The 26,657-nt window shown below is 37.3% G+C and overlaps 1 protein-coding gene across 1 annotated transcript in view; it reads right to left on the reverse strand.

The window, feature by feature from the left end:
* The window catches only part of LOC117971669 (GDNF family receptor alpha-2-like), a 92,395-nt gene that overhangs the window by 49,897 nt on the left and 15,841 nt on the right, over positions 1 to 26,657 (reverse strand). Inside the window, exon 3 of the mRNA XM_059013644.1 lies at positions 16,743 to 16,826. Within this exon, the coding sequence (XP_058869627.1) occupies positions 16,743 to 16,826 (84 nt within the window). The remainder of the gene's footprint in view (positions 1 to 16,742; positions 16,827 to 26,657) is intronic.

Genomic DNA, 26,657 nt, shown 5'->3' on the forward strand with positions numbered 1-26,657 from the left:
GGGAGTTCAGGAGCTGCTTTTCAGTTCCAGTTGCCTTCTATTTGCATATGTAAGTTTGTAAAGTTTCTTTTGGCAATGTAATCCTAGGTTACAAATATCTATGGCAGGCAACCAGAGCGCTGAACTCAAGTGCAGGCCCCTTAATACAGACACTGTATTTAAGTACTGTAAAGATTACCTGCAGTCATCATATAAAGGTAAAGGGGGGGGGGGGGGGGTATCTAAAAAATATGAAAAAGTATGGCCATATTAAAAAACAACTGACTAGTTTGGCTTCTCAGGGGCGTACGGACACACACACACACACACACACACACACACACACACACATAGGTAAGCACTCACCAGTGATTTTATGTTGTACAGTTGCATAATTGTAACAATAAATACATGCTCACTTTAGTGTACTTTCTTAATACAATATATCATTATGGTTATATGGTTATCTGAGGTGTTTCTCAATGCACAAATCTCCCTAGAGGATAACGTTAAGAAAAAGGACCTTGGTTTACTCTGAAGGAGCTTGGTAGGCCAGAGGTTACATCACGTCCCGATTTGTAATTCTGCTTGGTTTTATGGGTTAGCTGTGATTCTAATAGGACGTTTAATTAACATACACAGAGATGTGTTATCTGTACAACAGGATCCATCTGCAAGACGAAATTTAAATGTTCAGCTGAGATGTGCTGTTTCAATGTGTTATTCTGTCATAGACAATCCATTATTTTAAAACCCAAACTATAAAATACTCAATAGTGATATATGTAGTAATACTAAAATAAACGTAATACGGTTTATTTCGTTGTGGATTATATGAGAAATGTTTTGCTAGTGTCTTTGATATTGCAATGAGGAGTTTTATAATTGTATTAGACATTCACCTTGTATAGGTGTGAATGTGATCCATGTTAGCTAGATATTGTTTGTCAGGTAGGGAGGGGAAGGGAAATGCAGGACTACAAAGGAAAAATGTCTAGGTAAGAGAAAAGTAGAATATTTATTAAAATATGTTTTGCTACAAACTGTGGGATACAACAATGTGAAAAAATCATTACAACAAAGACAAAAACGTTTGTCATAATTGTATACATTCCTTTTAGTATTACCTGAATATTTAACATCGTTGAAATACAGCCTTTGCATACTGTACCTTTACAGGCAACGCTGCACAAAGGAGATTCACCAATACTATTCTCTTTAGGAACTTTCAAGATCAGTGTAATGGAACCTGGCCTTTGTTCTGGGTTTTAAAGAAAGTTTCTTCCTGGTATTTAATCACCTTCTGGGTGACAGGTCACATGACCTGATTGTAGCTAGCCCATTGGGTGAAATTTGAACAATTGAACAACTTGCAAAGTTTCTGTAAGGAATACAAGGCAAAGAACCAGAATAACTTCAACAGAAAAGAAGGGGCACCAGCGATATTAGTTCTAAAACTAATGAAGAATGGAAATTGATTTCATACTGTGGTTAACACTCCTTTAACATTGCTTAATTATAAATGTAATTAAATGTAGTGTTGAGTGTATGATATATTACTAGTATTCAAATGTGAAGAAAAAATTGTAAAGAAGTCATTAAAATAGAAAATGAGTTTACACAGTCTTCAGCTTCAATTGAATATTATGATAAAATTAAGATTAGAAGTTTCTTTCACTTGTATAACATTCTTAAAGTCTGTGAAGAAATTATATTGACATCAGCACCTGCACAAGCTTATTGGAAGTAGAAAAGTAATATTCAGCAGGCAATATCAGTTCAATCTGACTCTGTTATCCCCTAACCACAGTAGAAGATGCTCAGTTTCTTCAAACATCCAGGTATTCTCTTTGGCCCCTTGTCACAAAGACGGCCAGAGTGGGTGGTGTCAGACCAGAGCCAGGAAGTAACACACAGAGACTTAATAATTAACAGAACAGAACAGAAAATAAAAGGTTTTAAACACAACAAAACACAGGACACGGCACTTGCGCCAAAATAAATAGACAAACAAAACGTACTAAACACTTAACAAACGGTGCACGGAGAGACAGACAAACAAACACGGTGAGTACAAACACTTATAGATTTCACTTTACTTTCCTTTACTACTTTCCTCCTTCTCCTCACCCGTTCTCTGAGTGAACCCTGAGTGAAAGAAACGTGCATCTATATATACTGTTGTGCTGGGATTCAATTACTAATTAATTATTCACTTGAATCCCAGCACGTGAATTAATTCTGTGCAACCCCGTGCTCACATATTACATTTAACCAGCACGTGAAGTGATTTGTGCCCTCCTCATGCCTAAATACAAATCTACCTTTTTAAATCACACGTGAAACACAGACCCGTTTATATCCCGTGTACCAATGACTATACACCAACATTAACACACGCACGCAACATACAACACATAATATGCACACAGGGGCGGGGCACATTGCCACACCCCTTAATGCATATTTTAAGTTACGTAAACAAAAAAAAAGCTGGATCTTTCAATACATTCCTCATTAAAAGGTCAGGTATTTACAAGGTTGTCTGAGCATGGAAATCAAGTATTCCTTTCAGTGCTCGACATTCAACCATGCACTAATAGAAAACTGTTATTATGACTCTGTTAATAGTTTGGATACAGCTTTACATAAAGCATTTGAATGGTTGCATAAATATATTTTTGCAGCATCGGGGTACAGAGGTTTCCCCAAAAAGGGGCTGCTATATTAACGTGCATGTTTGTTTAAATAGTTCATTGCATCAATTGATGGAAACATATAAAACATTAACTAAAAAAAAACAAAAAAAAAAAACGAATTTCTTTATTTGTAAGCCTTGGCCATTTGGTTTGCTCAGGGGGAAAAAAAGAATCTTGTACCAAATTGAATAAATCAACCCTTAAGGGCATAGAGCACGTTCCTTGATGCATGTTAAAAAAGGTGCTTTTCTGAGTGCACTAATCAGGGGAAACGGCCAGGCTCAGGTAAAATAAATATGCTGTTTGTAAGACAATGCATGACACAACAGGGTCATTTCCACCTCTGCTTTTCTGACCCTGCATTGCCACTTGAGGAAAATGCCTTTTGATTTTCACTTTCATATTTCAGCCTTGAGTTTCTGTGCCTTGCAGGAGAAAAAGCAAAGGTTTTGAATGAATTTATTTTGTGTGGTTTCACTTCTACATTAAAAGCCTTTTTTTTTTACCGGTTTAATATCTTATTTTGAGTCAAAAGCTATTCTTGCTGGAATAGTGATGTTAGCAGAAAGGAAACATAAAAAGCACAGGATACAGGAAATTAAACAAGTAAGAACAAAAATTCAGAAAATGTAGTACTCGCTCAATCAAAACTTCGCCATTTGGTTCAAATATAAATGCAATTATTGTATTGTAGTTAGAATCTGTTAGAAGAAACAATTGTTATGTTTTAAGGGATATTATATTAACAAAGTGGTGCTGCTATCAGACAGACAAATAATAAACCCTTGTCACAGCACTGTTCTGTAAGGTGTTTACTTTGGGATATATGACCATTCCTCAAAACCTACCACCTCACATTCCTTGAGGGAAATGTGTGTTTTAGAAATCTGCTGTGAAGCATTTTACAACTGCATTGCTAGTGTGAAATTTTCATAACAGAATTACGATTATTCATGTTTTCTTCTTGGGGTGGGGGAGGGGAGGGGGAGGGGACAGGTGTGGAACTAGGACCAGGTAATTGGCATCATACTTCCTTCAGACGGAACTCAAAGGATGAGCCTTATTACAAAGAAACAGATCTGAAATGCAGAATATTTCGACACATTTGCGGTATAAACGTATTCCAACTCTGTACTGGGATTTATATCAAAATTATAACAGAAAGAAAGTAAGAAGGAAGGCTCTGGAATTAATCTTCATCCTCCTTGGCAATGCTCAAAGGGACCTGCTAAACAGCCATACCACCCCCACCCCTTCTTAATTGCCTACACAAGCAGGTGCACTGGTAAAACAAACTGGAGCATGTGACCCAACACAGGGGAAAAGATAGGTGGGTTTGGGAGGGGGGGGTTCTGTGCTCAATCCTCAAGAAAATAAACTCAATCATTATAATGTGACAGATACATTGACCCAGTGTCAGGGCTGCTGTGGATTCAGATTCAAGTTTAATAACCTTGCACTGGCCCTGTAGTGCTGCTTCTGTGATTTCTGCGTTCACATGCATCACTAACAGCAGTCTAGAATGACACTGAAAAACAAGCAAGGGGGAACTATGTTTTATTCCCCTAAGAAAAGATCTTTTTCAAAATTCATAGTCTATCCTGGTCAAGGCTCCTAGTCAGCTGGTTTTAAATCGGTCATGTTGGTTTACAAGACTGCCCAACTCCCCAATGTGACTCTTTATTTAGAAGTGGAGTGTCCCATCCAAGGCTCTTAATGCGTTTGAAAAGACTACAATTTGCAATCTTTGGCAGAAGCATGTGCAGTCAAAATGAATATAAATTGAGTGTCTCATAAGATGTTAAACAAGGGTTTCGATATTCACAATCAGAGTCAAATAAGACTTTTATATCAGATACAGGATTCTAGAGATTACACTAACCAGGTGACTAGATCGTAAGGGGTGTCTATAAAGTATAGCATAGTCAGAACTGATGTTTCAGCTCAAAAAAGCTTCAATAGTCTGCCAGTAGTCATTGCATGTTTGCATTTTTCATACTTCACTTACTTCTGCCAAGTTCCTTATTCATCTATAATTGATGGCCTTTTCTACCTTTTGTACTGTTCCAATAATGCTTATCAGAGCATATAAAGTACTGGAGTGTACGTAGAGGTCTGACTATGAATGCTGGAGCTGTTCTTTAGCTCTGCTTGCATGCCAAAGACATGTAAAGTTTCTTTGTGTTAGTAAGCGGCAGCTCCATTCATGTAGAGCTGTGTATTGCTAGCAATACAAAGGTTTAAAAGCATGTCTGAAATGCAGATTGCACAGATGTGATGGATAATGTGGATAAGCTGCCATTCTTCAAAATGGGCCCAGTTTTCATATTTTGCAAACCAGGCCAACGTATTGTCTATTTTGTATAACTGGCAATTATTTCAGCTATTGTATAATACACAATAGTACTATGTTGCCTGTTTTGCAAGTCGTTTATTATATTAGGCGTATTTCCTAAACCTTATTTGTTAAAGACCCCTCATGACATCACAACCGAGGACCACTACCCACTATCCACAGAAATGTGAAATGCAATCACCCCTGTTCTGATGGATAATGGAACCCAGTGTTAGCTCAAGAGAAAATGAAGATCATACTAACGTAAATTATTGTATGATAGAGCTGACGGAATAGTGTTCAGTATATCATTGACTCCCCCTGAATTTGGGAACATTGCTTCATCAGGGTTATTTTGGAGAAAATATTTCTCAATGGGCAATGCACCCAGAAACCATCTTGTGGGACAGTTTCTCTTCCACTGGGATAACAACATATACATATGTAATACTAAAATACATAACTTCTGTATCAAGGTCAACTAAATACTGATGTTCTGTGCAAAAAGCACCTCCCCTTGGGATACAGAACTGTTCCCCTCATCAGTGGAGCAGAGATATGTTTGAACACTTCTACTTCTATCTGTACTTGATACTGCAATTAACTACTGCCAGCTCAAAGGCGAGTAGGATAAAATTATATTCAGCGATAATATATCTTATCTAAATTTCAATAAAATTAGCACTTTCCACAGTTGGGCCTTAAAGTACTTGTTAATGGTAATGCAAACAGTGGTAAACTAACTTCCCATTATTGATGACAGACACGATTATTGCTTAATATGGTAATAGGTACATTTATAACAGCTAAAAAGATAATGGGATCTCTCATCTAAAGTGCAACCGCTGTTGACGAGACTTTACTGTAGTCTTCAATTAAGGATCAGCGATAGTAGTATTGCAGATGGTTGTGTAAAGTTAACTGCTGCCACGTTTTCGTACCACACATCCTGCTTGTCACAGATTTGTCCATAAAGTGATGTTTTTTTTTTTTTGTTAATGTAATTAAATGAATTAAGGGACATGTCTTTTATGTAGTCCCCTCTATTGTGGGAGTAAGCAGTGATGTATTTATTTTAATACAGAAAAGTGAGAGCTGTAAAAAGTCACACTAGATTTGAGTAGTACAAAGGTTCAGAGTTCTATACTGTAGCTTTGTAGGGAATGATGAGTCATCTATACACATTGTTTCCAGCAGAGGGGGCTGCTCACAATGCGTCTGGTAACCATGACCCATGTACACCCACGTATAAAAATACAATGAAAAGCTTTCCATTTTCATCTAGATGTTTTTCCCTTTGCGAACATTACAATCAGGGCTGGCTGGTAAGTCAACGACAGGAATGATTTCTAATTTTCTAATGGTGTAACAGAGGCATGTTTGATTTTTTTTAATTTTTTTTTATTATTTATTTCTTAGCTGACGCCCTTATCCAGGGCGACTTACAATTGTTACAAGATATCACATTATTTTTTACATACAATTACCCATTTATACAGTTGGGTTTTTACTGGAGCAATCTAGGTAAAGTACCTTGCTCAAGGGTCCAACAGCAGTGCCCCTGACCTGGGACTGAACCCACGACCCTCCGGTCAAGAGTCCAGAGCCCGAACCACTACTCCACACTGCTGCCCTCCACACTGCTAACAAACCAGATTCATTAAAATGACAACTTCTCTATATTCAGGCCAAATGCATTTTGGTTAAACTGCCTGCAGAGTGTTATTTGTCAGATGTGTGCAGTCAGTAGACCCACATCAATCAGTACCTACAGATCTGCAATTCCTCAATGATTACCATTTTTTATTATTTATTATTATTTTTAATAAATTTAGGACGCCCAATTATTTTAACCGCTATTTTTTCTCCTTAATTGAAATTGTCCAATTATGTTCCCTCACCCACAAAAGCACAGGACAACTGAAGGTAAGTTGCCTTCTTCCAGTCCCACCGCCAAGCCGATCACCTGTTTGCACCCAGGAACTCAACAGAGAGCCCCTATTGTCCCCATATTAAAGTAACTGTAGCTAACAAAGACCCTGTTCACACTACTGAGCTGGCCCATGGGGCCACATCAAGGGTGCCAGATATTTCGGTCTGCAACCCTGTTCACATTTGTGGTTTAAGGCACCTTTGCGCGTTCACATATGTGATTGAAAAGCAGGCCTAAAATGTGGCAAATTGCTTGTTTTTGTTTTTTACGGCATGATAGCCTGCACTCAGAATGGAAGCGCTACCGAGATATACAGTATTCTTTGATTCTTAATATATATTTGTTCAATGCAGCACAGTAGCAATTTTATGGTACATTTTAAAAACGATAATTATATATATATATATATATATTTGACTATTTTGACTTAATGTTATGGTGCATCAATGATCTTAATATTTGTGGATGAGAACAGCAGTTTACAGTTTATGGGCGTGTAAAAGCAAGCAGCTAAAATAAACGCTCAGCATTTTAATGTAAAGACACAGACTTCTGTAGCTATATATATCGTTGCGTGCAAAATAAACAATGGTGGCTGAATATGCCAAGTCGCTGCATTACTGATCATTATTGTGATCCACAGACCTGCAGTTTTTATATTTATCGCTTAGTTACTAAATAACAGGAAGAAAATTCTGACAAATTAATCTTAATTATGAATGCACTGCAGCTCGTATATTATGTGAAAGAAACAACCTGAACGTTAACCTGCTAGATTTTTTTTTCATTTAATATTTTTATAATTAAAGTTGTATATTGTACAAATAATTACCATTCCATATTGATCCACTGCCATCTTGGCTAGCAGAGCTTTCACCTTTCTATTTACCTTTCTCGCGCCTGGGAGTATGGGAGTACTAAGGGACGTAACCAGATTGGTCATGTGATAGTTAAAGGCGCCCCTAAGTCACGTATGAGAAAAGGTGACCATGTGCCGCCTTAAATCGCAAGTGTGAATGGGGACAAAATAATTCCATAAGTCTTACCTGGTTTGTACTTCCATTAGCTACATAGGTCTCAAATATGCAGGTCTGAAAGAAACACATGTTAAGTCTGGTACTGCATGAGGTTGAAGAAAGTTCTCATTTCCCACTCCTCTCAAGCAATCTGTCACACTTTCTAAGTCAATTCACCAAATCCCGCAAGGTCTGAAAGCATGTCAAAAAGCTGACTGGTTAATTGCAGGAAAGAAGCTGTTGACCAAGGAAGTGCAACACTATCTGAAAGCATGGCTTGCAAAGATTTATTTAACCTGCTGTAGTACCAGCTAATGCGTTTTAAAATAAAACTTCACATTTTAGACCTATATAGCAAATGGAAGGGCACAACATATTCATGGAATTACTTTGTTAACAGCAGTCACAGTCATGTGAGTGACAGCTATTAACACAATGTGCTGCAAACCGCAGGTATTTCCAGGTTTCTGGTCTAACCCGGTGTCTTCTATTCATCATCCCTGCAGACGTCTGTTGCTAATCTCCATTTCATTTGCTAGCTGTTGTCCATTTCTCTTGTCAATAGCCTGATCCATCTTCTACCTTTCTTTCCAGGAAAATAGCCTGACGAAACCTCATCCATTTACTCCCCTTCACCTTTCCACGGATGTCAGAGGCTTTGGTTAATAGAAATGATTAACTGTGATTAAAGGATTGGACCCCTGTACAGAGTACAGTGAAAGAACTGATCCAGCCAAGGTCACACCATTGTCAAGCCATTGCATTAGCTGTGATGATCAAGAAGCACCCATTAATTACCTTTTCAGCATCACAGAAACAACTGCTTAGCAAGCACCAGTTTGAGTTGTTTCCTTAGAAACAACCCCCTCCCTCCCCCCCTTGAATAACAAATACATGTTTTGGTGAATAAGAACATACAGAACATGGTAATATATTTGTTCATTGTGCTTGGTAATAGACTTTTACTGTTTTTCACACACCTTTCACTCACACCACTTTAATATTTACTCAACTAGTTAATTTCCCATTGCTCTTCGTTGCCTTCTCAATATTAATCCAGAGTTTGCAGCCAATAAAACATAATTTACTAGCAAAAAAATATTTTAAATTCATTTGAGCGGCACATGAGTATAGCTGCCAGTAACCAAGTGGCATGGCACAATTGGCTCTTAAAAATAGAAAAATGGATAACAGCCAAGGAAAAATAGATTTGGCTGTGTTTGGGGTCCTTTTAACTCCAGCTGAAAATGAAATTCAGTGTTTATAGCCTTTTTACTAACTTGGTCTGTATATGGATGTGTCTGTTGTTAGTGATAATTGCCAGCCCTGGTATTTTTAAACCCTCTTTTGAATCGTTCTTTGTATCTTCAGTTTCAGGGTGTATTTATTTTCCTTCAGTTTGTGTTGCCACCAGTCCCAATTAAACAAATATTCACTGCGCTCATCCTGAATGCAGCCAGGTCTCCATCAAAGACGACCTAGCTTCAGGCTCTTATGTAAAATCCACACTAGGGCCTGCAGCATTAACATTTCAGTAGCCCAGGCAGCTCAGGGTAACCTCTGGGTTCATCCTTCAGAGCTTCTTTATTTCTTGTGTTACAGTGTAAAATAAATATGTGATTAACAATACAAAACAGGGATCTCATTATTTTAGCCCCACAGCTTTAACTGGCGGTAGAAGTCAAACAGTTCAAAGAGACATGTAATTAAAAATGACATAAATGTCTAAACAGCAACTAGAAATGTGCCTGTAGCGCAGATAACCTGGAGGACAATGACCAAATTAACTGCCTGTTAATTAAACCCAGAAAATGGTTCTTTGACTGCATCTTATCTGTTTGTTTACTAAACTAATCTAAAGAGTCACTTCATAAGAAACTCTTAGGATATAAAGCTCTGTTAAGCAAAGGATAAGAATCATGTTGCATGCCACGTAATTGAGTATATAAAGACCAGAGCATTCAGTTAATTAGTTTTAGAGAGTCTTTTAGTCCTATATCTGCACTGAACAGCAATGCTACTCACAAATAATAGGAGTTCTGTAACTGTTGGGCCACAACATTCTAAATATTGTAGAAGCAAGAGACACCAGTGCACGTATTTCCCAGTTTGAATTATCTTTCACGTTGTATACTTTTAACCCTTTAAGGACCAGGATTTTTGGCTTGCCATCAGAATATTTTTGAGTAGACTGCTGTTTACTATTAATTTAAATATCTGCTAAGAAAATAGCAACACTACATTAGCCAGATATACTGAAATGCAAGGTACCTTTCTGTAAAGTATACTGGACAAAGAAAGTATATTTCTGTGGTGTTAACAGTGATAAAAACAACAACTTTGCATTAACTTTGTGGAGTTTTTAACAATTATCTCATTTGATAATGAGAAAGAACAGGGGCACAATGTTAAATGCATTACAGTTGTTTCAGCAGCCAGGTGGACAAAATATTAAGTTTGAAGGTGTTATCATAACACTTACGGCCTCATTTGCTAAGCGGTGGTAATTTGGCCAGAATTGCGGGAGGAAAATTGAGATGACTGCACATGGTATTTCCCAGTGTCACGTCCTATTTACTAACCTCACAACTTTGTTAAAGCCAGAAAGAACCTACAGAAAAAATGTTTAGTTACAGCCGTGATGAATACTGTAACAACGTGTCAAACAGTTGAAATTTGCTTCTAACACTTGGGTAGTTTTTTTCAGTAGTATTATGTCACCAACTACTCCACGCAACTCCTCGTCCAGGCCCTGGTACTCTCCAGCCTAGACTACTGCAACTCCCTCCTGGCTGGCCTCCCTGCATCCACCACCCGTCCGCTCCAGCTCATCCAGAACTCCGCTGCTCGCCTGGTGTTCTCTCTGCCTCGCTTCTCAAACGCTACTCCTCTGCTCCGCTCACTCCACTGGCTCCCGATCACTGCTCGCATCCAGTTGAAGACTCTTGTACTCTTGTGTATGGTAAAAGGAGGCCCTAAATTTCTATTGATCAGAATATCTGACGTCTGTGTATTGGTGAAGTGTTGTTAATTGCACATCTGCTGGAACTGCACTAAATGAGTAGGTTTCCAATATGGCTGGTACCATTCTAGGCTAAAGAATGTTCTCAGTGTGCATTCCTTACTTTCAAGTAGTCTGTTACAGTTGCACTTCCTTGGTCATTTCATATCAGCAGTGCCTTCAGTGTCAAAACATGCCAGTCATTTGGTGAAGCAGCTGGTTTGTAATGCCAGGTAAAACAATCAAGGACGTACGGGTATAAAGTACAGGTTTCTTTAGTCTAATACGGCACCAAAAAGATTTACGTTAAGATCAGTTAGAATAAAGTTTTAGAAAATGCTTCAGTAAAATCGATTGATGTAATATGCCATCTTAAAATATGCCTCTTACATTTTTATAGTCTGTAGTTTAATTGGCTCTTTAGACTTTCTCACCAGTGCATTTTTTACATCCAAAGACAGCATAATAATAGTGAGTTGTAGGCTTGTATCTGCAAACAAATGTGGTTTTAGTAGTTCAACTAATTTGCTTTTAAGTATTTAAGAAAGCACTTCTGCAGGCAATTGCCTGGAGTTATTGCAGTGAAGATGAAGCTATGAAGCATAAAAAACAAAGACAGTTTTATTGCAATTGGATTGAATGAACTGAAAGCAGAATTAACACATATAGTAGAATACTAATACGAACTGAGGGCTAGGAGCTTAACACTGAACACTTTCCATTCCCTTTGTACTGTCTCCTTACCTTTTAGCAATGTTTGCAATCATTCCGAGTGGCTCTTGTTGTAGATACTCAAATTCAATCTTTTAATTCTGTGTTAAGTTGCTTTCACCAGATTTGAACATCCAGTTCTAGTTGCTTGCCTTAAATACAGGTATATGACAAATCCAAAGTGTCTTCTAGAAGTAAGAGCAAGCACCATAGTGATCTGCCACTTTGGAACAGCAATACAAACCACAAAGACATTTTGCAAACATAAAACACGGTAAGGGGCAAAACAAAATGAAGGAACTGTAAGGACTGAATGATAAAACTGGATAGAAATATTAACTGGGATTCAGTGGTGTGGAGTTTAATAGTTGCCAAGTTTTGTAAGGCAGGCACCTCTGTATAGACATTAAATCATGAAATCCTTTTTTAAATAAAAATGTATCTGTATTTTGTTTATACCACAAAGTAAATTATATAATCCAACATTTGCAGTAAATGTTTATTGAGTTTAAGTCCAGGCTCATTTTATTATTCAACAAGATAGGTAATTAAATCCACATGAATTAGTAAGGGCTGAATGAATGAATACCTTCAGAACTCAGAGGAAGTGCATAAGATATACAGGCGTTATTCCTATGGTATTGAGTCGGAATTCATTTTTAAGTGTTACCTTTTTTATGATATTTGCATTCGTTCTGACTAGTTCCAAGTATAATTGCATGAGTTGTATTGATTTTTTTAATTCTTTGAACTGTTTGAAAAAGTCCAGCAACTTATCGGAGTTGCCAGAACTTTTAACACGTCCCTATTCTAGTTAGTGAATTTCAACAGCTGCCAGTTTGGCACTCACTGAACCCTCTTTGTTGTTCAAAGGAGGAAAGACTCTGCAATGTTTACTGCAGGTTTATTCCAGTAATACTTAAACATGCTGATTTAATTAGTGTTATCATAAAACTCAATGTATACAATCTCATTTCTGGCAGTTTTAATACATTTCTGTGCTTTTCAAAATAGTTCATACAGGTCATACGAAAGAAAAAAAAATTAAAACTCTTTTAAGCACACAGAACTCACATGAGAGGGAAATGCTGTATGGCCATAGTTGGTAAATCACTTATTTTTGGTCAGCGTGGTACCCAAAGTAGGTTCATGTTTCCCTTTGGTGTGAATTTCACTCATTCAGATAATATCTTAACATTAAACTTGATTGTTTGAATGTGTTAAAGGGTACATAAGGACTTTTTTTTATATTTTATTCTGTTAAATGTTCCCATGTGTTGCTACAACTGTTTACGTAAAGTGTGTGTATTGTTTTTTTTATTATTATTTTTTTAATTTTGACCACTTTTTTAATCTTTTAAATTAAATTCCCTGCCTAAAGATGGCTTCACATGTAAAGGCATGGAGCTCTCAGAACTACATTTCCCATCATCCTCCTACTCACTGGTAAATCCATCTCAGTTACATATGTGAGCAGGAGGATGATGGGAAATGTAGTTCTGAGAGGTCAATGCTGGTACATGTGAAGCCATCTTGAGGCAGGGAATTTAATTTAAAAGATTAAAAAAGTGGTCAAAATTAAAAAAATAATAATAAAAAAAACAATACACACACTTTACGTAAACAGTTGTAGCAACACATGGGAACATGTAACACAATAAAATAAAAAGGTCCTTATGTACCTTTTAAGGTGCTTTTGCCAGATTTGTTTTTTTTATACCTCCCTACATCATCACCAAAACATATTGGCATGAGTTATAGTCATGATGTTGCAATTTTCTTGAAGTAACAGTGAAATGTATCGTAAACCTATCATTTCACACTAAACACAATGCTCCTTGGAAAATGCAAATGCACATCACAATACTGGAATCTTTTCATAGAAATCATAACTTTGCCTGCCATTGAAATGACCCATGAAATGAATCGCATGCCATGTAATAAAAATCCCATCCCCTCGCAGGCCATCTCATATTTTACTCTGTTTCCCTGTATCATCAACAATAGTATGATTTCTGTTTTATGGCTGCATATGTCTAGGTCAGAGGTTTTCAAACTGTGGGTTATTAAGGTGCGCTAAGACCTGTTGAAAAATATTTTTACTGACTTCCTGGTGATTGTAAAAGCTCCGCAGTAAATGGCAGACTCATTGGGCCGGCCTCCAGGATGATTGACTCAATCAACTACCCAGGCAGGGATCACGTTTAATCTGACCAACCCCCTGTTAAATCTGACCAATCCCCTTCCACAGAGCTTGTGTCATTTCAAACCTATCATAGCTCAGCGACTTTATAGCCCAGACCTCCTTCATCTGAAAGTGCAGCGGCAGTGGGTTTTAATATCAAATACATTTTGTTCACAAATAAAATCAAATTAAAAAAATGATTTAAATACACCTGTAGTTTATACATGGGGTGAGGGTCTTAGTTTAATTTACAGGTTTTGCTGCATGCAGAATGTAGAAAATGGACAAATTAAATACATCTTTTATAAAGTTATAAAAATAAAATAAGCTGGACAAACATTACAATTACTATTCATAATTGCATTAACATTAATAAAGACTAGTAACTAATTAAAATGTTGCACCCTTGTTTTCTCGTTCTTTATTCCACTTTTAAATACGAAAGGACTTGGGAAATTTAAAAGCCCATTTAGTTGTTTCACAGCAAAAAAACGTACATTAAACTGATTTTATTATTATTATTATTATTATTATTATTATTATTATTATTATTATTATTATTATTATTATAGTATTGTTAATATAGTATATATTTATATTTTATTTCTCAAACAAACACGTTCAAATGTGTTTCAATGATCGCAGATTAAAAGCACCTAGGGCGTTACTACTAGTATGACCAGAACGTGATATAAATAATATATACTGTAATAACAATACTGTAATATAATAGTGCAATCGGTTTCATTTACGCGGTTTGGCTGTGAAACAATTAAATGGGCTTTCAAATCCTCCACGTCCTTACTTTCTCATTTAAATGTGGAATGAAGAACGAGAATAAGTGACTATGTATTGATATTAATAGTTACGAATAATGATTGTAATAAAGTGCATCCATCTTAAAATATATATATATATATATATATATATATATATATATATTATAACTTCACTGAAGATTAGTCACTTACTTAAAGGTTGCACCTTTGCTGCTGTCCCAGCTGCACTGTATCCTGGTAGAACCTGCAGCACGCTCAACGCTACAATATTGTAACGACCCAGCGATTTCCATTGTTAGCTAGCATGGGGGTAGTGTTGGTTGCCAGTCTGTCCACTAATTCTGGACATGCATTTGTTACAAGAGATTACTAATTCTGTACTTTGATTAACGAGCAAGATAAACAGAGTGTAAAAACACTGCTTAAAATAGATTTAAGTGGCATTTGTGACTGCGTCCATGATGAAAATGGGGATTCAAAAATCACAAAAGTCAAACTCCCCACTTTATGGGGCATAAACACTGTCTTAATTCCCATGTAACTCCCCATTTGCATTGATGACGGCAATAGCTGAAATGTTTGGTCAAGATGTCATGATAATTCCCCCACAATGCCCTGACTATCTGTGCTACACTGAAATGCTTCCCCACCCAACAAGCTGCCTTGATTTTCAGGAACACTTTTTGATGGAATAATAGGCATAGCAACTGAAGCAGAAAACAAAGCAGAAACAATAATAGAGAATCATACAGAACAAACATAATAGGATATTGCATATCAGGGAAATACGGCTGATCTTTTTAATCCAAAGGCATTTTTGCTAGCCACTACACAAGTGGTGTTGTACCAGTATTTGAGAAGAAGCAAGATATTAAATGGCATCTCACCAATCCGCAAGAGAAGTAATCCCGGAGCTTGTATTTGTATTTTGAAGGTTGAAAACTGAAAGCTCAAGTTCCAATCTCCCTAGCTGAATGACACTGATGCAAGCTTCTATATTCCCGATTTTATGACAACAATTTGCACTGCATTAAGCTGAGACATGCTTAACCAGCACGGTTGGCAACATAAATGCCGGGGCTCTGTGTACACTGAACAGACCTGCATAAATGAATGATGAGCCTGCTGAAATAAGCAGCAAATTAAGAGTCAAAAGATATATTCAAGGTTTCCCCCTTGAGTGAGGCTTGCACTGCAGTGCATTATTGAAATAGCATTAAAGTTTAATTAGCAATGCTATTGCACAAATCTTCAGTGCCCTAAAAGCATTAGGAGGATTTATATCACCTAACAATAATAAAATCACTACATTATCTGTTAAGTTGCTAACACAGTGTACAGCTTTGGCCAAAAGTTTTGTATCACCCTATAGAATTAACATATTTTGCTTCATGAAGTCGAATGAAACCTGCTGAATAATGTTATGTTAACATATTTAATTACATACCGCTTTGCAGTCTTCCATATACTTAACAAAAAAACTGACAATGATTAAAAATGTGACATTTCAAAATCTAACATAAAATACTATACTACTATGGTTATGGCTTCCTGCAGACTTTTGCGATATCATTTTGTAGTTTCTTTGATTACATTAGTTAAATAAAATCATGTATATATTTTATGAACATAATATACATATCCTAAAATTCTAGATGATGTAAAACTGTTGGCCATAGTTGTACTTATAATGATTAATTAGTCATTTAGGAGGCGCTTTTATTCAAAGCAACTTATAGACTAGGTGGTGAACTATGCATTAACAACTACTGCAGAGTCACTTACAATAGGACCTTGGTTTTACGTCTCATCCGAAGGACGGCGCACAAGGAGGTGAAGTGACTTGCTCAGGGTCACACACAGACAGTCAGTGGCTGAGCGGGGATTAGAACCAGAGACCTCCTGGTATCAAGCCCCTTTTCTTTAACCACTAAGACCACCAACGTCTTTTGTGATATTCTGACAGGTGTGTAACATTCACTCGTCCTACACCTACCTAATCATTTTGAGAGTCAGCAATCTGCCCATAAATCCGCCTAAAGTAACTTTATGCAAAAAGAATAATATAGTAAATAAATTATTTTTCAGGAAAAAAAGTCCTTACCTGAGGAGATTGAAGCAAGTCGGAATATATCAGTAAGGCGAAAACTCACAGGTTCATAAGGTGAAGTTTCATAAAACTGTTCTCCTGTAGAAAAACAAATGAAATAAATGAAAATGCAGTTAGCAAAATTAATGATCTGTGCAAATTAGGGTAATAGTTATAATAAATGAAATTTATAATTAAAGTTCGGGAGGAGGGTCAGACACCAATCTCCGCATCACCAAATTGAATCATTCAATTTACACATTAGCTAATTTAAATTGTTAGCACTATAAATACCCTCTTCACTTATCTCTCAGTTGCGTTTTGATTTCATCGTAACCCACCACCTCCCCATCTCCACCTTTCTTAACAACAGTTTTTATGTTTTATCAAATGGGGGTCTCAGCCTCGTCCAGTTGGCCAGGCAGCGAACCCTCAAACCAAGTTAGGTTTGATGCCAAATGAATGTGTATATACAGCATACTTTTCTGTTAAATCGCATACTCCGCATTCTCTACAATAAATATTTGTACTAAAACATTTTGTGATTGGTGTTTGTCCCGAACTACTGAATTTGGTGTTATGCTCCAGAGCATCTTTTAAGTGTGGATCAGTAAAATGTTGACATTTAACATGCATGGGTCTATTTTATTAATCAAAACGGTGATGGATGGTAATGGAAATATAGTGAAAAGGTACTCAAAATATCAGGTTCATTAAGATCTGCCACTGTTTAGCTAATTAAAGTAGACCAGATTACTTTAAAATGGATGCTGATTTTGCATATTCCATTTGACACAGACAAGTGTTTTTAAAATGATACCTGCCTAACCAGGGTTGGCAATAGGCTTGTGAGGTTACTGGTGTGTATGCTACAGTACTAGGTTCATTATGTAAACGCTCCAAGCAATGCTTATTCCCACTGTTTTTGTAAGCAGTTTAAATGCACTAGAAATATAGCACACTGGTATTAATTAATTATTGTAATTATGGCAGCACCGGGAATGTATACCAGTAGACACCGGTGTGCATATTGGGTGTTTACACATTATGGGGTAGATTTTCAAAGGTGACAAAATTTTAGTCAAACGTCCAAAGTTACACGTCTTCTTAGATGACTACATTTTCATAGAGATTTTCAAAAATGACTTGATGTTCCTCAATGTGTAAGTTTACTATTCCTGGCATCGACGCCCAACCTCTCTCATAGATTAGCATCAGAGTTAGATGTCAAGAGAAGGAGTGATTTCAAATATTTCGACATTAGTCAGCTAGCCGTCTATGTAAATTACTTTTGCATATTACAATGTATGCAGATCAACAGGAAGTGATGCGTTTCGTCTGGGTTTTAGACGTTGTAACTCAAAGTGCAGTGCCCGCCTCTCCCGCTGCAGAAGGGAGCTGACAAACCCACTACAGTCAAAATAAAAGCGTCAGATGAGAAAGACGAACGCTCTGCTCAAAAGATAGCCAGATGCAGCCTCAGAAAAACAAAATAAATATGGAATTTGTTTTTCATTTAGTAATTACTCTCTTAATTGAGACGACTTTGTTATTAAATAAATATCTCACCTTTTCATTTATGATACTCTCCATGTATTTAAAAAAGCATCAGACCTTGCATTGGAACACTATTGAATTTTTAAAGTACAGTATTTTTTTCCCCATGCAAAAGGGACAGAGAAAATAAATGTGTGTTATAGGGCAACTTAATTTGAATGAAAACTTTTTGGTATGCTGGAACCTGTAGCAATACATAAATACTGGTTGATAATTTACTTAAAACCTTTTGAATGTCTGTTATTGCTCAGACTTTACTCGAGGACTTTTTTGTGTTTATTGATCGCATTATCAACATGGTACTGTTCTGATATTTTCCATGTTTATTTCCTGTAATAAAAACATGAATGTAATTTTGAGTAAACTCCAAAAACTAATGTGATGAAGTGTTGAGTAAACACAGAAAATTCGAATTTGGGGAACATAAATTAACATATAATCCCTTATGACAAGAATTCTGTACTTATATTAAAATGTAGTGAATTGGGACATACTATAGAGAAATACTATATAATTCTATAGTAAAAATAATATACAACACTACAGAATGAAGTAGTACAAACAGAAATACTATACAAATACTATAGGATATTATATGAATACTATAGGGTACTATAGAAATCCTATAGGATCGTATAATAATACTATAGATTTTTTTCGTAAGGGATGAACTATATACACACGAACCTAATTATTTTTCAGCAATCGATACATGATTCTTACTCGATATTTGTTTAAGATAAATGTAAATAATGTTCACAAACATTACAACCATTACAACAATGTTGTTGAAGCTGACACCCTGGGATCCTTCAAGAAGCTGCTTGATGAGATTCTGGGATCAATAAGCTACTAACAACCAAACAAGCAAGATGGGCTGAATGGCCTCCTCTTGTTTGCAAACTTTCTTATGTTCTTATGTTCTTAACACACCTGTCAACTCTCATCTCTTTCCACTCTCAGCTTTCCACTGTGTTCTTGTAAGTGACAGCAGCAGGCACCTTTTTGTAGATGTGCTCTACACGCCATTGGAGCAGGTCTAACTTTAGACACCTAAATGACTATTTAGACAGAGTCTAAATGTTTGAAAATCACACGGAAATATGGTAATGAGCTAAAACCCATCTAGACGCCGTTAGATGGGGCAGGGCGTCTAAGGACATGAACGTGGCAATTTTTAGATGCTTTAGAAAATCGCTCTTACGCTAGACCCGTCCAAACATCTAAAAAGCTGAGTTCCACCCGTCTAAAGTCCTTAGTCGCCTTGGAAAATCTACCCCTATAAGTCTTAAGATGCACCAAAGGTACCTTTTTTTCACCAGCAGCCTTGAATTAAGTATTGAATATTTTGGAGTCGTCGAATATTACAAACCAGCAACTACTTTATATGTCAACCTCAAATGATTTTTGTAACGGACTGTTTCAAATTCTGAACAATTCTGCTTGATTTAGACGAGCCTCTCCTGTGTGTAACTGGCTTACTTTTTTGATCCCAACGGAAAAATACCAAATGCAGTGTCAAAGGTATTAAAACTACGAGCAGATGAAGGAAAAAAGCACCTGCCAATCATTTACTCCCAAAATGGAGCTAATAAGCACTACTCCCTAAACATATTCTACACAGGAAATGCTTTACACATCAATTACCTACCAGGTCAATAATAATAAAAAAAAAACAGCATTCTGACTTAATGTGGGACATTGCCTAAGGATCTGGACTCAATCATGTGTCTTATCTCAAAAATGCCATGATGTTTTAATGAGTTTTTAATAGAAATGTATGTGTTATCAATATTTACATTACATCAGGATCAGTGGTGAGTTAATGTACAGTCTCAGGACTGAGGGACTGCGATAAACCATAGCTGGATTTTTTTTAAGCATTTTGCAGTTACAGTGAATCACTCTGGATTGCAACCCCTACTTTTAGGGGTGATCCCTGGATATCCACGGATAGGTGGTTGATACAGCCCAGGGTGATTCCCCGGCGAGTGAAAATGCTGTGGAAAAATCCTGCTGCAGTTTATCCTGCCGGGGAATAGATTAATCAGATCAACCCTTAATGAACTGGGTGTTGTGCTTGTCAGATAGCCATCGGTGTATAATAGCCAACAACACAAATAAAAGATGCAGAATCAGGATCAGTTAGCACTGGTTACACGGACGCTGGTGTGTGTAATAGACAGTATGCATTAGGTAATGACAGAAGAGGTGATGTCTGCAGTCAAGCAATGCCGAGTGATGGGACCTAGCAACCCTTTGAAGGGAGGAGGAGCAGGAGAAAGGTAACTTCACAGCAGAAGAACGCAGGTAAGTCACAGCTTTTAAGTGAACTGGGTAAGCAAATAAGGAAGAAGGGCAATCATTACACCTCTAGAATAGCAGCAAGTCTTTAATATTTGCAATTGCCATTGTTCATACATGTATAGCACTGTACTTTAATATTGCAGGTCACCATGAATAAAAAGTGAAACATAAATACAAAGTCAAGTTTGCCTTTTGAATGGCAATGTATATGATACACAAAAGTTACATTTACAACATGTGAACCTTAAGATATTCTAATTTGAGTGCAGTACTACAATTGTATTTAATAATATTCACAATAAATGTAGATAAATGTTGTGCCTCTGTTTCACAATCAGTTATTATATTATAGGAGGCTGCCTACAGATGTGCTGCTCATCACTACACAAAAAAGGACCACTTTTAAGAGCTTCACTAAAAAAACAATAATAATGATGAATGTGAACCAAAAGTTAGAGCACAGGAGGCAAAGTTTGAAACAAAGTCTCAAACACCGGAAGTTCAAGGGTGTTTGCTTACTTGCAGCCCTGATTTAAAACACAAACAGGCTTTCGATACAATAAGTGTTCAAAACCACATATTTTTTAAAGTCCATGCGAATGGTTCAGTTGGGATTTGTACTGCCCTTTTAAGAAAGATAATCTATTTACCATCAGGTGTAGCAATATTCACCGTTCAATGTTAAAACCCTGGAAGTCATTCCAAATATTCACATTGCTGAACATTTGTGGATAAAATCCTCTTTAAAAAAAATCCTGCAAAGATCTTTCTTAATTTAAAAGGCTTTCGAGTAATCTTTCTGGTTTGGTGTTCACTTCACTGTGGGGAAGGGGGGGTGGGGGTGGAAAGCAGCAGCTACTAAATCTCACTTCAAAGCCTGCTTTATCAGTCTGATTTCAAAAGGGTCTCAATCTGCAGTGTCATAACTGCAGTCTGAAGCATTAATACAGTCCACACTTCTTTTACAGTACTCATAACAAAGTGGAATGCAATAGTAGTATCCTTCAGCTGCTGCTCTCCCCAGGGGCCATTTAAATTATATCAAAATACTAACACTAGAGGTGTGGGTTTAAATCCCACCCCTGCCACCAGAGTTTTAAAATAATAATTCCACCAAGGATTACTTGGTAATCTTCATTCAGCACAACAACAGCTATAGTCCTCCATCTTTTGATCTCACTCCATTGTTCCTCCTCACTAACTAAGCCTGAAATAATCAAGTCCTGAGTCGATCATAGGTATTCAAGTATTTATCATTCTAGCTGTTCAGAAACGAAATACTACACAATAATAATGCTTATAATAGTAATTCCTGAGCTATTTTACTTCATGGCATCACAGTGGAATTGATTTTAAAGACTACATACGGGGTTCCCGAGTGGCGCATCCAGTAAAGGCGCTCCACGTGGAGTGCAGGATGCGCTCTATAGTCTGGACGTCGTGAGTTCTAGTCCAGGCTATTCCACAGCCGACCGTGGATGGGAGCCCCCAGGGGGCGGCGCACAATTGGCCGAGCATCGCCCGGGGGGAGGGAGGGTTAGGTCGGCCAGGGTGTCCTCGGCTCACCGCGCACCAGCGACCCCTGTAGTCTGGCCGGGCGCCTGCGGGCTTGCCTGTAAGCTGCCCGAGAGCTGCGTTGTCCTCCGACGCTGTAGCTCTTGGGTGGCTGCATGGTGAGTCCGCAGTGTGAAAAAAAGCGGTTGGCTGATGGCACACGCTTCAGAGGACCGCGTGTGTTCGTCTTCGCCCTCCCGAGTCAGCGCAGGGCTGGTAGCGGTGAGCTGAGCTTAAAAAATAATTGGCTATGTTAAATTGGAAGAAAATAATAAAAAATAATTGGTAACGATTTTTAATAAAATAAAAAAAAGACTATATACAGTATGTCATGTAATTGTAACAACTTTTTATGTTAAAGTCCTAACTTTAAAGCGTGTAACTTCAGCATGAAATGCGCCCATTTATATATTTTTCTTCGGTAACACTTTACATTAAGTGTCTCTAATTACTGTGAATTTACATAGTAGCTACTTAGTAAATACATGTGTACTTACACATAATTACAATGTTATTATGCATAGTTACAATGTACTTAATGTGTAATTTTATTTTGCCTGCTATCACCCTAATCCAACCCTTATCCCTAACCCTAACTTTAAACCTAACCCTTACATATATTGTTCAAAAAAGATTATAGAGTGTTTTAATATTTATGGATTACAGTGCTTAGATGCATAAAATAATAACCCTTTCCTGTGGGACAGGAATTATAGATGCAGTTTAGAAATTACACACAAACTTACTTCAGAAAGCTGTTTTTTTGAAGCAGGTTGAAAAAAGGGTTGCTGGAATATTTTGTGCCTATAGTCAGGATGAACCAAAAACTACAACAAAGAATTACACATAAGAGGATATCAGACAAGTAAGAAATTAAATATTCAGAGAATATAGATGGTATATCCCTTTAGTTAAAGCAGTGGTGTAGTCCTAAACCTGAAGGTACCGAAACATCGTTGTAATTATGAAAACACCTGGCCTGACAGTTTCATTAGGTGTACACGATCCATGCTTACAATAACGATTACCTTGCTTTACATTGCTAGCCTATCCTTCACTACACTTTGCTATGCAGCATACCACAGACAGTAAACTTTTATAAGGAGCCTGAAGAGAAATGAAAATAGATTTCTCTTTCAGCCATTTTAAAATCCCAATTCTCCTTGAAATACTAACAGTTAGAACAGCAATATTCATCCATTGTAGTTGACTTTTTTCAGGGTCACATCTGAGGAGTGATGTGTTAAAAGGCTCAACAGGATGTCTGTTGTCTGGGGACATGATTGTCAGGCTGGTATTTGGAAGGCATTACAGCAGGTGGTCAAACTCTCGCAGAAACATTTTAAAATAATCCCATAAGACATGTGTAAAGACTGGTTATGACTCCCCAGGGTTGCTGGCAGTCACTCAGCAGGCCACATTTGTCACATATGCATGTAGGTTAGAAGGCCTCCATTTGTTAGCGGAGCAGCGTGAGCCATCTTCATGGCACCTTTTGTTTGTAATTTTTGTACAGTGTTTATTATGCCTTTTGTACACTGTGCCGTATGTCACACGTGAGCTACCATTGCTAGTAGTGTCACGTGGGGTTCCTATATGTTCATCTATGTAAATAAACCTGTGCGTCTGCGGGACATGTCAATCCCAACCTTCTAGTCTCTGTCTCCTGTCGATCAAGCAGTGAACATGCATCTATGTCTTCTAAATGGTCATCCTTCAGCCACGTGTAGCGAGACCCCTGTTAGAAGCACAAATCTAACCCAAGCCATGTAAATATACTCTAAACAATGCAGTTGTACTACACAAAACTCTCTCTCTTCTTTCTCCTGCAGAACCAGACAGGGTGGTAGACTTATGCATCTGGAGATTGTGGTTCAAATCTGGTTTTGAGTTTTGTGGTTAACAGGAGTTCATACTGTTTTGTTTGTTAAACTCCGGAAGGGACTCAAATGTATCACATCTGTATGTCAAAGACAACCGTCAAATGTGATCTAATCAGAAAGTGTCATAGAGGACGTTTGTTAAAATTTCTGAGTTTGGATGCCATGAAAAAGTAGGTGTAAAGATGGAGATTGAAAATGCCGCCCTGAACAGAGTACCCTTTGTACCTGGTCAGAGGTTTATAAAATGACAGAGGAAATACAGAACAAGCACCAAGGTAGTCTAATGGATCATAAGCATGCAGGGTCATAGGTTAATTCAGGATATGCAAATATTTCAACCTGGTACCTTTGCTTCACATCACATGGCCTGGTTGCCACTAGACTACTGGAGTGAGTTTGAACGACAACACGTGGAGTTATTAGGTATTAGGAAGCAGGAACAACTTTTCATTAATAACATTGTCTTTGAAATATTCCAAACTGAAATGTAAGCAAAGAAACAAGAGATCTTCAGCAGAAGAACATGGATTTTAAAAACTTGGTTAGCACTCCTTTAACCTTGCCTACCATTGCATGTTTTTAAACATTAAATAAAATGGTACCTGTTTAATTCATTCTTGCAAGATTAACAGGCAATTTCTTAGAGTTAAAATGTGCCTCTTGACATTTGGAAGGTGTGCCAAAAAAAAAAAAAAAACTTTTAAAGAATTGTCTGTTTCCAGGGGGAAGCTATTAACATTATTACACTGTTAAAATAGATTTATAGCCCCAAAGTGACCCGCATTTCAGCCCTTTCACCCCTCTGAACTTAAAACCTGTCGACACTGCAAAAGAAAAATGGGCAGAGATTAAATTATCCTCATTGCGAACCCTAATTCCAATAGCAGCCATTCACTTACCGAGTACGATAACTAAGGAATCAACTTGACAGACTGTTAGAGGACTTTATATTAAATTATCCTGGCTGTGGAGACGTGCATCATTAGTAATGCCTTCGCTTAAACAAACCGAGATGAGGGTATTCAGCTGGATTGTAATGAAAGCTTTCCCGGTGCCTTCTCTTTTGTGACAGCAAAGGATTTAACTTCCTGTTTATTACTTCTTATTAACCCTACTGACATTATTACTGCCCGGCCTTTCTTTATCCTGAAGACCCTTTGGTTATTTGCTTGGTTTTTATACTGATTTAGGATATGAAGATATTTAAGATATTTTAAATACAACACTACTGGTGCAAAATTGCTGCTGTTTCTAGCTGCAATTAAACATTGTGGCCCACAGCACAGGTACAGGATGTATCTGATAATCTGTAACTATTTAAATATTTCCATATCCCGAATTTAAGAAAAACGAGTGAGCCAAAATCAGCATAACAAAAATATGGACCAGTAATAATGTTAATATAAAAAATAAGAAAAAGGTTAGCACTGCTTTTAATTCATTTTAAAACACTGCATTACAGTATATGAAATGAACGGTTATTAAACTATTTATATTGCAGAATTATTGCCTATCGGATATCTGGTTTAATGAGGTTTTGTTTCCTTGTCTTTATTTATTGAACCACTGAGATTTAGCATATATAATTCAAGCACCTCCCCATTCTGAACCATTCAACCACACATTTTAGACCCCAAGGCTTCCTTCCATTATGACGATCACATTAGTTTTTTTGCAGCACAGTGAGATGACTCAGCCCCTGGTGTTTTTGCCTCCCTAGTTTGTATATTCCTGCCACTCAGTAGCCTTTACAGTGCTGCTGACGAGAGCTCACATCATAAACTCAGTAACTGCTCAAGATTTTGGATTTCAGTTCCATATTTTTCACAGCACCACAGTGTTTTCTTACATTCTGTTCCCATTTTGATGTTGTGTGTTTGTAATTATGATTTTAATAGAATAGGATGAATAATAGTAAAAGTGCCATGTAACAGGGCCAGGAGCCCTGTATATGCAGCAGTGTGGAGTAGTGGTTAGGGCTCTGGACTCTTGACCGGAGGGTCGTGGGTTCAATCCCAGGTGGGGGACACTGCTGCTGTACCCTTGAGCAAGGTACTTTACCTAGATTGTTCCAGTAAAAACCCAACTGTATAAATGGGGAATTGTATGTAAAAATAACATTTGTAACAATTGTATGTCGCCCTGGATAAGGGCATCAGCTAAGAAATAAATAATAATATGAAAAGGGGGTGGGGCAAGGCCCTGCCATAACATGTGGACTTTTTGTATTTGTTTATTTCAGAATGGGGTCTCCCCCTCTGCCCGTGTCTCATTTGTGTTATTTCGTATGTTATGTTGTGTTATTTTTTGTGTTATTTTGTATTTATTATATAGGATGAGCGAGGTGCCGTCCTTCAGGGTCTTGTATTTGTTTCGTTTTATTATTATTATTGTTATTTATTTATTTATAAATGTGATGGCGAAGCCGTATGTTTTGTTTATTTTCATTTAAATGTGTCCTGGCAGAGGCGAGGTCGTCAGCTCGTCCTCTGCCAGTAGTATTTAAAAAAACGTGTGCAGTTTGTGGCCGAGGGGCAATGAGATAATTGATAGTTAACCCCTCGGCCATCGTAAATAAAAGCCTGCAGCTCTCTGCACTCAGGGTGGGTGTACAGAGGAGAGTACGGGA

This window comes from Acipenser ruthenus, chromosome 46 (genome assembly GCF_902713425.1).
Source record: "Acipenser ruthenus chromosome 46, fAciRut3.2 maternal haplotype, whole genome shotgun sequence".
Taxonomy (NCBI): domain Eukaryota; kingdom Metazoa; phylum Chordata; class Actinopteri; order Acipenseriformes; family Acipenseridae; genus Acipenser; species Acipenser ruthenus.